The sequence below is a fragment of the Protopterus annectens genome, chromosome 6.part0, assembly GCF_019279795.1.
Source record: "Protopterus annectens isolate FY-2018-M chromosome 6.part0, PAN1.0, whole genome shotgun sequence".
In the NCBI taxonomy this organism is placed as follows: domain Eukaryota; kingdom Metazoa; phylum Chordata; order Ceratodontiformes; family Protopteridae; genus Protopterus; species Protopterus annectens.
In genome coordinates, this window is record NC_056737.1 from 11,126,815 (window position 1) to 11,144,492 (window position 17,678).

A 17,678-nucleotide genomic window follows, 5' to 3' on the forward strand; every position below is an offset into this window, starting at 1 on the left:
GTGGCTTATGCAGACATGATGATAAAGCAGCAACCTCCAAATTTGTTGTGTTAGGAAGGGGATGGCAGGGATTTTAATTGGGGATTCAGGATTTTGGCCACTACTGTTATCTGGAATTGTGACTGGTGTAACAGAGAATAGGCATGTTGTAGGCTGCAGTAAATATTGGCATATTGTCTTTGACTGCAGATTCTGGGATAGTTGCCGCAGCTGTCCAGCATCATATCTCATCACTAAATTGGTTGCTGTCGTGATAGGGAAAAAATTAAAAATATAAAAGCTATCCATTGGGCCTGTTGGCAATTGTTGATACAGTGCTTCTTAGTTCATGGACAGAGAGGAGCTGTCTCAAGGTAATCTTTACTTGGAGGTTTCTGCTGTAGATGCTTTCATTGTTACGGCGCGCTCATATTGGGAAGGAATTGCAATGGCAGAAAAGTTCAGCCAAGTAATTTTTGGAGCTATTTGCAAAATACTTCCTGCTTACACTCTTTTTTTCTGGGCCGAGTATTACATCCAAGGGTTATGATGCAAAACCCAGTCATAATCCTCTATCTTGAACCTGTTGTTTAAAATGAATGTAAACTAGCATTGAGCCAAAAGCTTTTTTCTGTGCTGTAGTTTAGACAAGATGGAGAGCTGCGTTCATACCTGGTAGATGACTGATGTTTTGTAGTCTGCTAGCTATTTAAGCTGTGGGAGGTGGAAAATGCTGTCTTGTTCTCCAGCAGCACAGAAGGATGTATTATCACGATCTGGGTAGAAAGTGTACAGTTCTGCTATCAGTATTGGTGTATTTCCTGGAAAGTATATGCACAGGTGCTTGAATTTCTGCACATTCATGCATTACAGCAGTTAATCTGCCAACCTTACTTTCTGAAAAGTAGTAGGATTTCCATCATATTAATCTCCTACTGCTACTTTCATGTGTAGGTTATACCAAAAGAGTGGAGCAGGGTGTCCTCCCATCAACAACTAGGGGAGTGGGCTCCTGTAACCCATTGAGAGAGCCAAGTCTTGGGCATTTGTCCCTCAGCAAAGGTCAGATATAACCTCACGTTACTCAGAATCATGACACTGTCATTTGAGTGGTGGAAGAAGGTTGTTGAAGTGAGCCATTTGGCAGTACTAAACCAGATCAGTTACATTGATAAAGGATGGCTCAGTGGCAGATGAAAGCTGGATAGATAACATTATTGGCATCATTTATTGGTTTGGTTTTTGAGTTCTGATGACTTGCAAAAAAGGGGGGGGTGCTTTTTAAAGATTCTTTTCAGAGATGCAAAGCAGTCCATGTGTTTGCAAACCCTGTCCTGTCATTTTTAATGGGGGAGACCTGCTTGGAGCATATTGTCCACAGTCAGGGTTTCCTGGCTGTGTATAGTTGCATAGTTATATGTTGAAGCAATTGTAAATCTGTGGTGTCCACATCCATGTTAAAGGATATGCATACTGTTGAGAACAGGCAGAACATGCAGTTAGTGTTTATTAAAAGGGTCTTGCCTCCTCACACCCTCTGTTAATTTTATATATATATATATATATATATATATATATATATATATATATATATATATATATATATATATACACTAACTCTGAGATTGCACAGTTCCAAGGAAAGAGCATATTCCCCAACCCCTGGGACTGTGCGTTATCACACAGCTGTCTACCATCAGCATTGTCTATGGTCACCCAATAGTAGATAAACTACATATATTATTTTAGGAGGAGCTGCCCCTTCTGCTGACTCATGCTCCCTCAAGCAGATTTGTGAATAAATGGGTTAGTTTTGCTAGTTCATGCTTTTCATTTATTTTCAGGGAATGGCAAGTCAGTGAGTCAAAGACAAGTGGTCTTGGTTGGAGCAAAAAATAAAGTATGTTGCTTATCACATTAAAATCCATGTTTCCTATATTTTTTCCCACTTGTATCTTACCAGTTATAGCAGAAGTGATTGACCAATCAATGAGCGGCTGAGGTTGTGCAGCGGTTAGTGTTGTTGCTTCACAGCAAGAGATTCTCCGGTTCGATTCTCAGCTGTGGTGCCTTCTGTGTGGAGTCTGCATGTCCTCCCTGCGGTCGCATGAGTTTCCTCTGTGTGCTCCAGTTTCCTCCCACATTCCAAAGACATGCAATAGATGGATTGGACACATTAAATTGGCCATAGGTGTGAGTGAGTGGTATGGATGAACTGCAGCGACAGGGATAGTGACCTGGTGGTGTAAATCTTGGCTCGGGATGATTGTCAGTGTTGAAGTGACGCCCCGACCCCATGTGTAAAAAAAAGGGGGGAGGGGGGGTGAGGATGGATGGACTTACCACATTAAATAACTTGTGCAGAGTTATACAGCAGGCAAAGGGATACTGAGGGAATCAAACCCAGAACTGCAGGATGAAGCTCATTAGCAGTTCAGTCTTAATCCTTTGTGGTAACTGCCAGACTGCACCTGTATTAATGAATAAAACACACTGCAGTTGTGTGCGTTTGTGTGATGTAGTGTCTGAGACCTCACTGTAATCAAATGGGGCATGTTATTTCAGACTTTTTTGTCACTGCTGATAACAATAAGGGCTGCACCTATCCTGCAGTGCCAAGAGAATCTATAGTGTGGGTTTCAGCCATTGATAAGTGTTGCTATCAATACAAAGCATAATTCTTTAACACTGTTATTGGAGTAAGAGCTGGTCATTTGTAGGATCATTTTAAGGAAATGTACTCTCCAAGTGTATACTTTTTGGCTATTCCAGATATCAAATGTCAGATAAATATACTCAAAGAACTTGCTTATACACAAGCCTGCAATGTTTGGTTGACTGATGTTAATGACTAGACCGTGCCACTCAAGTCAAGCACACAGCTGAACATTTTCTTAGTCTTGGCTGCTTTTTGGTGAAATTTTAGGATGTATGATTCCAGTCCTTTTGTCACATAGAGCACAGCTGGTATCCCCAATTAGTCCACACTGATACATTGCTGAAGCTTTACCATTTACCCAGCTATAGCTGTGTTTTTCCCTGAACTACTGGAGAACGAAGTCCACTTTGATTTTTGAGTTTCCTTATGCATGCTGAAGCTTGGTTTCCTCATCCCTTATGAATGGGAACTTGTGTAATCAATATTTGTGACTTCAAATGCCTTGGAACATTGCTGTGACGAATTCATTTACACACATTTTGACCAGTAGGCTAATGTTTATAAACAGCTATAGGGGATTTTTTACTCCTCCATCCCTGTGAAGTAATTATATCTGCCTGCCATCTGTACAGTGACTTCTCTTGCAGGTCCTTCAGGAATTCACTTCTGGGATGGCTGCTGATAATACTTCAGGAATTCACTTCCGGATTCGGGATGTTGGTAACAGTGGGAGCAATTAGATGCTGATTGACAGGGAGAAAATATGGCTATATTTATAACATCTTGTTTTTGATGACATAGTAAATGCAGTAGGATTAGAAAACAGAGACAGTGTTAAATGAAATGGATGACAGCAATAATTTTAGTCAGAGAAGGGCATCAAAGGCCTAAACTCAGGAAACTATTAAAGCATTTGCTAGGCAGTATATTAAAATCCATTATGTTTGTATTAGTCAGGAAAGAAAAACTAACAGAGATGCATCAGAAATCAATAAAAGGTAAAGGAAAGTGGGTTGTGAGGAGGCATCAGTTATAAATAGGAACTTCAAGTTTAGTGCTCATAGAAGAGAAGGATGCAGGTGACTCTTAGAGCAAACAAGAGGTTAATGTAGGTGGTGAGGTTTTGATCCAAGCCTTTCATAAAAGAGCCTGTTAATGAACAAAGTGAATGTGGGCAAAACATTGAGCCTTGGCAGGATTTACTTCATGGTCACGATTCTGACAGAACAGCATGTCAAATTGGACACATCTTTGTCCATTCTCTCAGAAATCATGGGAAAACACAGTAACATCAAAGAACTGAAGGAACATGTATGGGTCTATATTACGGTGTTGAAAGACGAAGTAACCGAACACGTCTTCCTTGACACATAAATATTGACCTCTGCAAATGCTGAATGGCTACATCAGCAAATTTTTTCTCCAGGGGAAAAAAATCTCTTGGCCGAAAACACACAAACCAAACTTTCAAACCCTACATAGTGGGCGGCTTCGTCCCCCCCGCCCGATGTGTGGGGCTGTGCCCCCCACCCCCTAACTAAGTATACCAACTCTGAGATCGCACTACAGTGGGGAAAAGGGCAAATCCCAGATGATGGCCAAACAGTTTTTTTTCCCCCTGGGAAAGAATTCACTGACGTGGCCATTCGGCAGTTGCCGAGGTCGATATTTATCTGCTGATAAAGACGTGTTCGGTTGCTTCATCTTTCAACACTGTAATATAAACCCACATGTAATGATTCCAATTTAAAAAAAAAAAGTGAGAGAGAGGGAGCTGCAAGAAACCACAACTCCATTAGTTTAATCCAAGGAGTTAGAAATTAGTGGAATTTCCCATTTAGAAGGTACAGAGTCCTTTGGGGATAAGGAATGATAAACTGTGGAGATAGGGGCCACAACTTGAAAAAAATGAAGAATTATTATGTTATGGCCAGTGGGGTACATATCATGTTAGTGATGTCATGTATATATAATCACTTTATTTGACTGGTTTGCTGTAATAATAGACAGTCGAAGGGTTTGAATATTAGTCTACCTAGACTTTATCTAAACATTTGACACAGTGCTGCATTAAAGATTTCTATGCTGGCTGGCACTGTGGAGTGATTCTAAGGTGTGTTTTGCATTAAAAACGACATGTCATAAGTTAAATTGAATGGACAGTGAAGATTTGAAGGTTACAAGAGGTGTCTGCAGGTTTGGTCTGGGTCCAGTCCTTCACAGTGTCTTGTTACTGAAGTTGAGAGGGGCTTATGATAAAATGTCTCTGCATGTGACATAGTAGTGACCTGCAGCAGAATCTCAGTATGGAAGGTTTGATAGATAAGATTGTAAGAGACATTGAAAGGTTAGAAGAATGAATGAAAAGGGTCCAAGAATGCATGGCTTCATGTTCTAGAGAAATAAAATCATGAGCACAGCACAGATGACAGAGGTTTGAGTATTTGGTTAGGTACTGCTGGAGCTGAGTGGAGGGGTTGGGAGTAAGCAGCTGATCCCACCTTACCAATGGGAGGGGGTCCCAGGCAGCTGTTCTTTGACCAGCAAGTAAAGGTTTGCAGGCAACCAAAAAGGCATATTTCCAAGAGATTTGGCCTTACTACTTCCAAGATAAGGGAGAGCGTTGCATACCTTGTAGTAACATGAGTGACCATATCGGCCATTACGGGTGGATTTAGGGACATATTACAACACACTTAGTTTGGGTGCAGGCAAGGACATAAACCATCTCTGTGGATTCCTCGTTCATCCCTATCTGATTGGCTGTCAACACCGTACCTGGCAGTATCCATTTGTGGGTTTACGAGTGGACTCAGTACCAGTAGTAGGAGGCATGATGGTTGACAGGTGCACATGCAGAAATGCCTAGAAAAACAAAAAAGTTCCAAGGAGGGATCAGTTCATTTACTGGGTTAAGGTAAGTAAATTAAAAGGATAGGTGATGTGTGGTACTTAGTTTCAGAGCAAAGGGGTTAGGAAAACTACATGTTAGGGAGGGAAATATTGGCAGCAACCAAAGTGGAAGGGTACTGGGGACTACTAATATCCGATAATGTAAAACAGGAGAGTGGGAGTGCAGTGTTTAAAGGACTAAAGCAGCACACCTAGAGGGTGTCCCTATCAGAAAATATGTAGGTGTTCTTCCTTTGTACTGATATAATTGGTTCATAGTTGCAGAAGCTCTACAGAAATGCAGTGGACGGTTGAGGGTCTGCATCAGAAGACACACTCACAGACTAAAGGATTCTAATATTTGCAGCCTGGAAGAAAGGACAGTGTGACAGAAACACAAAATATACAGACATAGCCGTAAAAGCCAAAGGCACAAATGGAAAATAGGGCATTATGGCACAGACATAATAATGAAGTGTAGTCTTACCCAAAGAAGGGTAGGCCTGCAAGGAATTGTCTTCTGAATAGGTTATAGAATCAAAATGGAAACTCCTAAATTAGCAGTACGATATTGGCTAAAAAGAACTTGCAGCTTATTCAGTATGCAGGAAAATGGGCAGGTAGGCAGTCAGTCACTTAACGTTAGTCAGTGATTTATGTTGTATGACTTTTCAATAATTAGTCAGCCCTTCATCTTCAGTGTGGGATCGCAGTGACATATGTTAGGTGAGGTGCACACTGTCTCTGTTGGTTCTCCATGCCCCTCCTTTCAGCTGTGCTTGCATGCTCTGTAGCTACATTCTCTGCATGTTTTAGCTAAGCAGCACAAAAAGGTGTAGTTCTTCCCTAAAGTAAGAGCATACATACCGTCTTGTTACTCAGTTCTCCATTTCTTTCTTTCTTCACCTGGTCAGTAACAGGACAGTCCCAGTTTGGAAGTCTCTGTCTCAGAATCCCTCAGTCTGAATGGTGACTTGGCTTCCCGGGGCGGCCAGTCCCCCTGCTTTCCCATCCTGAGCAGCTCTGGGGACTTTGCAATTTTTCGAGGATGCCACTGGGTATGGGGTAAGGTTGGATGCCTTCCAGGTCCTGCCACCGTTCATCAGTCGCTCCCTCAAGGACTTCTGTCATGGGGGGGGCTCTGCCTTACCCCAGTCACCCAGGCAGGACCTCTCCAGGCTCCATACCCTTCTGCCTGGTGCTCCCTTACTGATGTCTGTCAGGGCTAACCCCCTACAGGCCTCCCCCTTGACATGGGCAAGAGACTTTCCCCAGCCACGGCCCCCCCATGTCGGGGGACTCCACCACCTCCATGTCTCCTGCAAGCTGCTAAATCATGCCAGATTGCTCATGCCCTCGCACCCTCTCAGGGGAGCTTCCTTCTGATCCTGTCTGCCCCTCAGAAACTCCTCTCACCCACTAAGGGGGAGATCTCTCATGAAGGCCTCAGAGTTCCCCTGCTTTCCCATCCATAGCAGCTCTGGGGACTTTGAGATTTGTCAAGGATGCCATCAGTTATGGGGTGAAGCTGGATGCCTTTACCCCAGCAGGAGCTCTCCAGGCCCCTCTGCCATCCGCCCTGGTGCATCTTCAAGGACTTCCATCATGGGGAGCTCTGCCTGACCCCAGTCACACAGACAGGAGCTCTCCAGGCCCTGCTGCTGTCCGCCCTAGTGATTCTTTAAGGACTTTCATTATGGGGAGCTCTGCTTGACCCTCCTCACCCAGGCAGGAGCTCACCCAGCCCTGCCTCTGTCTGCCCCTCTCTCCCTTCCAGACCTCCATTCCGGAGGGGGCATGGTCCATACCCCCTCACCCAGGTAAGAGCTGTCCTGTCCCAGTCACTTTCCACCTCTCTCTCCCTTCCAGATTTCCATCGGGATGGACCCCCTCTGGGCTTCCTCTTCTACCCAGGAGAGAGAGCTCTTTTCCATGGTTACGTATCTCCTGACTCCTGCTAAATCATACAGTGTCATGCGTGCTCTTGGAGCCTCGCAGGGGAGTTTCCTAGCCTCATGAAACTCTGCTGGTCCCTGAAGCCTCAGACAGTCCCTAATCCAGAGTTCAGTGACACCGGTTCTCCCCTTTGCCTTCCACCTAAGGCTTTCAGACTCGCAGGGGAGATGGCCCTGGGTCTCCCCATCTCTGTGCTTTTTGCAGCACACCTCAGTCTCTCTCCCCCACTGTGCCAGGTGCCGACAAATGTGTATCGCTTCGAGACTACTGGCATGTGGTCTCTTGCCTCCTGGGTGGTGCCATTCACAGAGTGGCATCCTCACAGTGCTAGGTGAAGGACGGGAGGCTAACCTGCCGGCCCTGGTGCGAGATGACATGGCTCTATCGCCAATCCCATGGCGGCTGGGAGAATGGGAGTGCAGACCTGGCTTTCCAGGGAGGCCCTCAAGTGTCCCAGTTTAGGTCCTGTAACAAAATGGTCGCCTTGGTCAGTAACCCAGCATTTTCCTAGTGGAACAGTAATTAGAAACTTATTTTCAGTGTAAACGGTTTCTTCTTCTGATCTTTTCTCCTTTCAGATCTCTACCTTTTTGAATTAGAGTTCACCTGGAGTTGAAGTTTGTTATCTTGGAATTTGTCTTGAATTGGGCTTTTTATATCTGTTTACAGACACCATTTGCATGCAATCTACAAGCTACTTTTGGTATGAAAAGAGTTGTAATTGACTGAAATCTGGGACTTTAAAGTCATCAGCCAGACTTGCTGACAAAATTCTGCTGTCTTAAAGCTGGAATGTTATGGGGAATATGAAAATGTTTTGGGATCAGGATTCCAAGAATGGATCAGCTGCTTCACTAAAAAAGTGGAGACATTTGCAGCCTGAAGGTAAATAATGGTCCTTCCTGTTTGGGATGACGAAAAGACGATTTTAACACATGTTGTTTAATGCTATCATTTGACACATTCTTTTTAAATGTTTTGGAGGCCAGAATCTCATGATATTTCTGTGGCAATGCCATGCCTGTAGTAGTCACTGTATATTATAAAACCGCATCTGGCTACCTACTCTGAAATGCACTCTGTGTGTTAATTAAAAGTTGATGAAGCAACGAGGCAGGTGATTTACATCCCATAGCATTATGGTAGCTCAGAAAGGCCTTGGCACACTGTAAGTAACCCTGCGCATCTTGCCCATTGGAGTAGGGTTCATGGTGCTGGTTTGCATTGCAAGTGACCTGGATTTGACTAACAAGCTTAGACATCAGAAGACTGGCCAGAGAGAGAAGGAGGAATTGTGCGAGACTTTTGCATACTCTTCCTTGCCAAGGATGCACAAGCATGGATAGATCCCAGAAGTACTGACTGGATACCTAGCAAGGAACCTTAACCTTACAGGAGAGGCAGGTCTGATAGACATCCCTTATACAAGCCTAATGCTTAAGTGCATTCTGGTTCATGGCATATACTTAGCACTTAGGTGCATATAGAAAATCCTTTGTGTCTTTGCTTCTCTGAAAGCTATGATCTCTGTGACAAGGAGGTGAGAGAGAGAGAGACGATTTCTGGGGGCAAAAATATAAACCTACTGAGGCTGGTGAGTTGTAAAAAGAGTGAATGAATATTCTGTAGATTACTGTAAGGGGAAACATAAAACTTAATGGGTGACTGTAGAATAAGTTAGCCTCACACTCTTAAGTTTTATGTAAAAAGCTCCAGGAAAGGAATAAGGCATTTCTGGAAAAATATATATATAATATACATTTATATATTTTATATTAGTACCTCCTACCACTCATAGCTTACCATCAGCTACTCCTGGGAGTCTCTCCTTTTTATGTAGGCCTACTGAACCTGACAAGCCTCCCACTAAATTTCTCTGAACCATGTTTCTAGTTGGTGAGGCCCCTGGTGGCAGTGTCATATTACTACCAGAGAATATTTTTTTTTTTTTTTTTGTACACCAAGTTCCTTCCCCAGTGCACACCTGTGCAGTCCAGGGATGAACATACAACATGTGTGCTGACAGATTGTTCCACCCCATGGAGACTTGACCAGTGCCTTGCTTCCCTGAAGACAGAACCCCCCCCCCCCCCCCCCCGGCTTATTCCTAGCTTCTACCAGAGAATAACCATGAAGTGTGCCTGACTGCACACCATTCCTTCCCCTGCTTTCGCCTAGTCATTACTAGAGTCCTGGTCGCCTGGGCTGTATACATTTTTTATCTTTTTATGCCAGAGTGTTGGGATGCATTGCTGGCAAATAGTGAGTGGAATACAACTGTCAAGGCAGCATAGTTTTGAGTAAGTGAATAAGTGTCTGATCTATTTTTTGGAAGAGATGGGACTCTTACAGACTGGAATGAGCAGTATGTGAAAAAGTGCTAGTGGTATCACTAGTAAGCAGATTGCTGAGAAATGCTTAGAGTGGTGGTAATTTGGAACCAATCTGAGAGTGGGTTTGCCTACCATATAATTTAGCCAGTTGAGAAGGCTTGCAGATTGCATCTTGCATATTTGAGACTTATGTTAAGGTCTTCTAGAGACCTCCTGGTTTGCTAGAAGGAATGCCAAAACTAAGAGTTGCTTCTAAAAACAGAATAAAACTCCGTGCTCATCTGAATATGGGAACTCAACTATATATTTTCTATTAAATGTGAATAAATATTTTTCCATGCATTGTTTTTCCTTTTAAGTGCATTTCCCTTAATAGCTGTGCTTTTATTCATTACCCAGGTTATGCTAATGTAAAACACACACTTCCTTGTATAAAAAGCCTGCTTTCCTCCCCATACCGTGATTATAGTGGCAGAAAAGGCACTAAGTTGTCACGGTGCTTGTGTGTTGCCATGTACATGGGTGTGCAGACTGTCCCAGCTGACGCAATCAGTGTGTAGCAGTCGAATGGAAATGGAGATGAAATGCTAACACAGTTAAGATGTTATTTGTTGGTTAAATAGTGCCATTATGTAATAGCAGTACACAGTGACAGCAGGATCGTCAGTAATTCATGGTTTTGCAGGTGACAGGAAGGGGCTCTGGTTTGGTCATGTGGGTGCACTGTGAATAAGATATGAATTACCTAGTTCCAGCCATGGTGTATTGTTTAATTGGACAATGTCTTCAGTAGTGGACAGCTCACTGGTGGTATCCTTGATTGTAGGCTTATGACAGACATCATCTTGGGTTGTAGAGCTGAACGACAGATTAGAGCAGCGGAAGAATTTTTCATCTCACAGTGTATTATATATTTGTCATCTTGGGGAGTAAAAAAAACTGCCATCACTGTGTCTCCATTTTTTATGCTGTGGTACCTGTTGTAGGATATTTTAAAATCCCTTATTTCCTGCCATTCTGTTCTTGTTAACTGTGAACTTTTCAAGCTAAACATTATCAATGGAGAGCTAGCTAGTTTTAGTGTCTGCAACCTGTTTACTTCAAGGAGGAGTTAAGAGGAGTTCAGAAGGCATTTCAAGGGAAAGGAAGCAGTTGGTCTTAAGAAATAAAAACAAATGCAGCTGGCATATTGTGTGTGAGGCCTTTTGAATTTCTAAACCTGGCATTCAGAAAGCTATAGTTTTGACCACTTTTCCCCATCCAAGTTCATCAAGTGAAGTTAGTGACAATTACACTGTTTGCCTTCTCTCAAAATGTTTCACTTTGCTGAAGTAATAAATTCAACATGTGGTCTGTGGGTGACTGTTGATGTTCTCTGTGGTATTGCTTTATGACCTTGACAAGGAAATAAAATCCTTGAACACTATAATGTACTTTCATGATGAACAATTTTATTGAATTTGCCAACGTAAATAGAAGCAATAACCATGGAAGCATTGCAGAACATGTCTGTGTTGTGCGATCTTTACTGTGATGTCTCAGTGGTGCAATAAATTAAAAACTCTGCATGTCTCTCTGCCATCTTCAGCAGTCTTAGAAAATGTTCTCATAATGGAGATAAAAATAAAATGGCCTGCTGGGCTTGGGGATTGCTAACCCTGCCCTTTCGCAAGATGTTCAGTATCTTGATTAAAGTACATTTGTTAGCAGGATTAAGGAAGCACAATTTTAGTTTCGATACATATCAGGGTAATCATTAATGGATGCTCTAAACGTGAACCTTGTGGAATACTTGGATACTTTTCAGAGCAGAATTATTTAAAAAGTTTAAGTACATCACCATGTAACCTTGGTGCTGCACGACAAACTGAATGTGTCTCCTTCAGTAAAACTGTGAGGACATGTTTCACTAACTAAAGACTAGTAAATCTACTGGGTATGTAGTACAACTGGCATCTCCATGTGAGCATCACTTTTTAAAAAATAAAAATTCGCCGGAATGTACCATGTGCACTGTTTCTACCAGAGATGCAATAAACAGCTCCCATTGAAGCCATGCATGTTACTTTTGTTGGAAAGTGCAGTATTTTTAATGCTGCTCCATCTGTGGACTGTAGTATCATGTTTGGTATGTAACTTTTTTTGCATGCTCATCACATGTAGTGCCATCAAACTAACACATTTGAAAACATGCAAGTTTACTGAAAGAAACATAAAAATATAATGTGTAAGAAGTTAAAATCTACATCCATTTGCAGCTTCTGCTTGTTAGCAATGTAAACCTTGTATCCTAGAGAATTAGATTAGAAAGCATTTTTTTTTTAGATTAACTGATTAAGGCAGCATTAGTTTAAGACATGCTGCTTGTTTTATGAATCTCAAATTGATTCTTATTACTTCATAACACTATTCAGCCTGTCTACTGTGGATAGTACTCTAGCTGTACTAGAATTTATTATTTGAAACAGATCAAACTTACAGTACCTGTAGACGACAATTTCATCCACGGTGCTGTTGTACTGAATTTGATACATCCACACAGTGTAGTACTTGGTTGTTACCCATCGAATGTGTGCAGATGTGGCTGTCACATCAGAAACCACAACCATCTTCTCTGGATTCCGACTTTCGTCAGTGACATTCATGGTGGTTTTTGCAGAGGTGGTTATGTCTGAGGATCCAGGGACTTGTTGCGAGATATGAACAGTACCATTGCCTCGATGAGGCAGAGGAATAATTTTTAAATCCACCAAGGCAGTTGATTCTCCTGCTGCATTAATTGCTATACAGGTGTAAGTTCCATCATCCTTTATTGTGGTTACTAGTATATCCAGGGTGCCATTACGAAAAGATGTGGTCCTTGATGAATTGGTTATAATCTTGTCATCTGGAGAAACCCAATGTATGCTTGGCTCTGGATCTCCTATTGCTCTGCACTTTAGTGTTGCCCTTTGACCTTCTAGAATCCATAACTTATGTGTATGCCGTGTGATCAGTGGGGGTTCACAGGTAAATTCCTCTTCAGGAATGGTCCAAAAGTAGCGACCCGCAAGCTGAGGAGGAGTAGCACAAGTTTCCAAGTCATCTTCCCTGGAGAGGCGACGAAGCCAAAGCAGTTCACAGTTACAGTGCAGTGGATTTCCTCCAAAGCTGAGCACAATGTTAGAGGTATAAGGTGTTGGACTAATCACACCTATCTGGGACCTGCTGAAAACAGCATCTGGGGGTAAAGTGTGTAATCTGTTGGAAGTTATGTCTAACCTGGCCAACCTGTAAAGTTCTGTAAAGGCCCCTTCCATTATGAAATCCAGTAAGTTGTGGTCAAGATTAAGTGAATGAAGGCTGACCATGTTTTGTATAGCCTCCCACGGAATTCTTTTTAAATTGTTGTAAGACATATCTAGGTCCTCAAGTGTTAATAAAAAATCATCAAAAGCAGCACTAGAAACGTTAGTCAGCTGATTGCCATTTAAGATAAGGTGCTGGAGATTTATCATCCCACGAAAATCGTCATCCTGAACCTCCAACAGGCGGTTGCTGTCCAAGTGTAGGGAGCGAAGGCTTTCTAGGTCTGCAAAGGCATAAGACTGTATAGTGTCGATATTGTTCCTGGACAAAGTGAGATCTACTAGCCCAGTCATGTTAAGGAAGTTGTCTTGTTGGACAACCTGAATGTAGTTGTCAGCAAGTCGTAGCTCTACTGTCCTTCGGTCAATGTTAGGTGGTATGAAGAGGAGACCTTTGTTGGCACAAAGAGTACTGAGGGACTCTGATAGGTTTTGGCAGACGCAGTGGAATGGGCACGCTACAGTCACAGCTGCTAAGCATCCGATAACTAAGATACCAAAGAGCAGCTTTTCCATGGTAATTCCTTCAGGAGTCTGGCATGTTTGAAAGAAACAAAACAGATAAAATTAAAGGAGGAAATCAGATTTCAGATAACATTATCACTATATACAAAACAGAATTCAGTGTAGTCTTGCATTTATAATTATACTGAAAATAACTGCAGTTTAATAGCCTTTCACAGTATTTGTAATTGCAAATGATGTTTAAGGAAACAGCATTTTTTGCCAGCTTCCCACTGAATTCAGATTTCCAGCTTTCCTGTAACTCCTTCCCCCCTGAAGCTACTGCATCTTGTAGGATTCCTCAGATGTACCCCTTTGCTTGATGGATTCTGCCTTGCTAGATGAGAAGACCTGAAGGCCACCTGGTTAGGGGCACTTCCCTGTGACCCAGGAGGGAGAGCAATGCAGCTGGGGCAATCATTCTGTGGTGATGTGATTTGTATGAGAGGCCACATCCCCATATGCTGGCCTAGTTCACTAGCAGTCACTGCCTGCAATTTACTGTGATGTCTGAGCACATTGTCTCCACAAGTGAGGATGTTAAACCAGAGCTATACACAGGCCTGGCCTCTGTTTTGCACTGTGGTCTCCATCTGGCTGTAAATAATTATTGACTCAACCTTCCACTCAGAGAGGTGAGCAAGTAAAGGCTCATTGTCCCCTCCACCCACACCCCATAAGGCCAACAGGTACCTGAACAATAATGAAACTCGACTTGCCTGGGTTTTACTCAAAACTTTGTCTGTACACCAGTGAAGCTGTTTAATCAGCGGGTGAGGTCTTACAAGCTAGACTGGATCGAAGTAAAAACTGAACATGATTTTATAATGTACCTGCATCTTTAATATTAATTTAAATTTGTTTATCGTAATGTATTGGCATCTTTGAATCGTAACTATGATTGAGTACAATGCCCCGTTCGGAATGTATCTGACCAGACACCTGCTGCAGCTTGAAAGGCCCCAAAAGTTCCTCACCAAAAGGATAAAGGGTCTCAAAAATATGTCTTATGCTGCCCGACTTAAAGAACTCCAGCTCTATTCAGTCTCATACCGCTTGCTCAGAGGTGACCTGTGCCTGACATATAAGGCCATGTCAAACCCAGATTTGATGAATATGCTTCACCTCAAAAAATCTAGATCCCTCAGAACCACAAGGGCGGGAGACTTAAACCTTGACACGGTTATAAATAGAACGTGCTGGAGGGACAGATTCATCACCCAGAGACTCCCTATGCTGTGGAACAAAATCCCGGTACATGTGAGGCAGAGCACCTCTCTGGTCTTGTTCAAGAGGAATCTTGACCAATGGATGGGAGATTGCAGATATACCCCAGGGATTACTTCAGCGTCACTGCTTGACAGAGGCACAGCAAAATGATAGGCATAGTTTTTATTCAAACTAAAGGGGTGGCGAAAGCCACATAACTATGGGCTAGGCTTATAAATGCCCTTGGGCAGATAGCCTAGTATGAACCTATGAACCTATGAACCTATGAACTTTAATCTGTTAATTTTCAATGTTTACTATGTAATGTGGAGCTTTTCTCCCCGGGCCTCCACTGAAAACGGGCTCCTGAGCCCAGTGGACCTCCCCGGTCATCAAACTGAAATAAATAAATAAATAACAGTGTGCAGAATTGCAGAGTAGTTCTTAAAATTTATTGAATACTAACACTGAAAGATAGCATAAAATGAATAAACAGAACTTACTTAAAATAAATGTAAGTTGTTAGCAATCTCTTTCCTGACTTCAAAAGCAACCTTATAAAACTATGTTTCAGTGCTTTGGACTAGTTCACTGTTTTGGTTTATTTTTGTTTTATAAGCTGGATTACATGATAGAATTGTCTGGCAGCAGTTTGTTGAAGCATGTCATTTACAGAAACAAAAATTCCTTACAAGGGGCTTAATGGAATATAGGGAAACTTTGGACAACTGCTCATGTGGGGGTGTAGAAGTATTACAATCATGATTTTTGTTATCTTGAGGAGGCATATCCTCTGAGCAGTTTCCTAACGACCCCCTTTTTTGCCCCCAGCACTTTATTGCTGATGGTAGGCTGTAGGTGAGACTGAGATCCAAAGTGTGTTGTATGTAGTTGGAACAGCAGGCACAGGAAATCAGAATACTGTTTTAAAGTTTACCGTGCATTTTATATTAAGGATGTCTGTTTTTAATTAAGGCTGTCACTCGTTCCTCTTAGTATAGATGACGAACAGGTGGGGTAGTTCGTTTATATGCTTTATTACATAGAAACACATCAGGATGGATAGCAACATTACAAAATATAAATTACCTTATTAACAGATTACATAGAAACACATCAGGATGGATAGCAACATTACAAAATATAAACAAACTGATTAGTTGACAGACTACACAGACATACATGCTTATATCTCGACAGCTTACTACAAAATGGCAGCGGGCTTGCACATGCTCTGTATTTATACACTTGTGCAAGCCCCTCGAAAGCTTCTTAAAGGCATACATACATACATATTGATCTACAAAGGCTTTTGTGATCAATTTCAAAAGTCTGGTTTGCTTGTAAAATTAAACATTTGTCTCCTTTAGAATCCAATATTAAGTAAAGGGGGAACCTGCATTGCTCAAGACACACCTCAAGAAGTATGATTCCAAGCATCATCACTTTCTTGCAGAAATGGTGTATTAATGCATAATACAGTAATTGGATCATGTTGGAGTCACCAGTTATGACTTCACATCAGTGAACAACAACATTTGCTGAACTGCTATCAGTTGTGCAGATGGTGTAGTCCCTTATGATTGAAGAAAAAAATAAAAACAGTGGTTGGACCAGCTTGCAAAAACAAAGGAGGTAGATGCGATCTTAGGAATTAGACCGTTAATCTCCTATTGTGGGTCAGTAAACTAATGGAAAAATTAATATTCAATCAGTTATAACAAGAACTAGGGGAACAAAGGATGGTTAACATCCAGCAGTGCACTGAGTTTCTAGGAAGGTCTGCTGCTTCTGCTGTAAACACTTTTTGTTACAGCAATGTTATCGTTGCAATTGGCAAAGGTTTTCAGGTGGATGTAATGTTCATTGATTTTTCTGCTGCATTGGGCTGTTGATAAAAAGCTCAATCTGCACTTCAATTTTAAAATGTACCTTGCTAGTATGGATAGCTTACTGGCTGGGTGGATAGCATTGGTGCATTAAACATAACAGGATTCTATTTCTAAATGGATCATTTCCAGCCAAAGTCCACAAGACTCTGCTTTGGGTCTGTGTGTGTTTAACATCTGTGGACGTCACTGTAGAAGAGTATTTTTTCAGATAATATTAAGACTGACAAAATTATAGCAGTTGTAATCTTCCAAATGTCTTTAATAAAATCACCAGCCTGGAGCAACAGAGTCTCAGAGAGAATAAAGCTATGGCTGTTCAACAAAGGAACGTCAGAATGACTTTAAAAGTATTGGTCTTAACCTAGGAATGGTAAATCTATTTCAAGGCTCTTAGAGGTGTGATGGGTAATATTTTAAACTTTAATTCTCCTTCTGTAATGAAAAAGTTTTGGGGTGTATACACAGGAATTTGAAATCAAGGAATCCCGTACAACCATAGGCTTATCCTGCAGTCTAATAAGAGCAATATTTACTGTGCTGTAGCTCCCTTTTGGAGCAGAAACAAACAAAATATTGGGCATACAGTGCTGGTTACTGACAAAGACTGAGAAAAGTAAGCCTTTTCTCTTTAAATTACAGGAGCACGAAAGGAGATCTGTTAGAGTCTCAGTGTGATTTCTTGTTCAGTTTCTTAGGCCTAAATTAGAATTTTATATAAATTTGAAGATCTAAAAATGGGTACAATAATTCTGTAAAAATAGCACAGTTACCATTTGGTTTTCTGAGAGACCGAGATGAGCAGACATACATAAAAAACTGCCTGAACCAGTCAACCAGGATGGTTTTGGTAAGTAGAATGTAACCCTAATACCCAGAGATAGTCTTAATAGACATAAGGAGAACATGC

The 17,678-nt window shown here is 41.8% G+C and overlaps 2 protein-coding genes across 6 annotated transcripts in view; one reads left to right on the forward strand and one right to left on the reverse strand.

Moving 5' to 3' along the window:
• The window catches only part of PC (pyruvate carboxylase), a 2,844,646-nt gene that overhangs the window by 1,968,310 nt on the left and 858,658 nt on the right, over window positions 1-17,678 (forward strand). The gene's annotated exons all lie outside the window — the stretch shown is intronic.
• Window positions 1-17,678, reverse strand: part of LRFN4 (leucine rich repeat and fibronectin type III domain containing 4) — a 141,700-nt gene that overhangs the window by 8,789 nt on the left and 115,233 nt on the right. For both annotated transcript variants that reach the window (XM_044073800.1, XM_044073799.1), the window contains exon 2: window positions 12,304-13,700. In XM_044073800.1, the coding sequence (XP_043929735.1) occupies window positions 12,304-13,682 (1,379 nt within the window). In that variant the 5' untranslated portion in view covers window positions 13,683-13,700. The remainder of the gene's footprint in view (window positions 1-12,303; window positions 13,701-17,678) is intronic.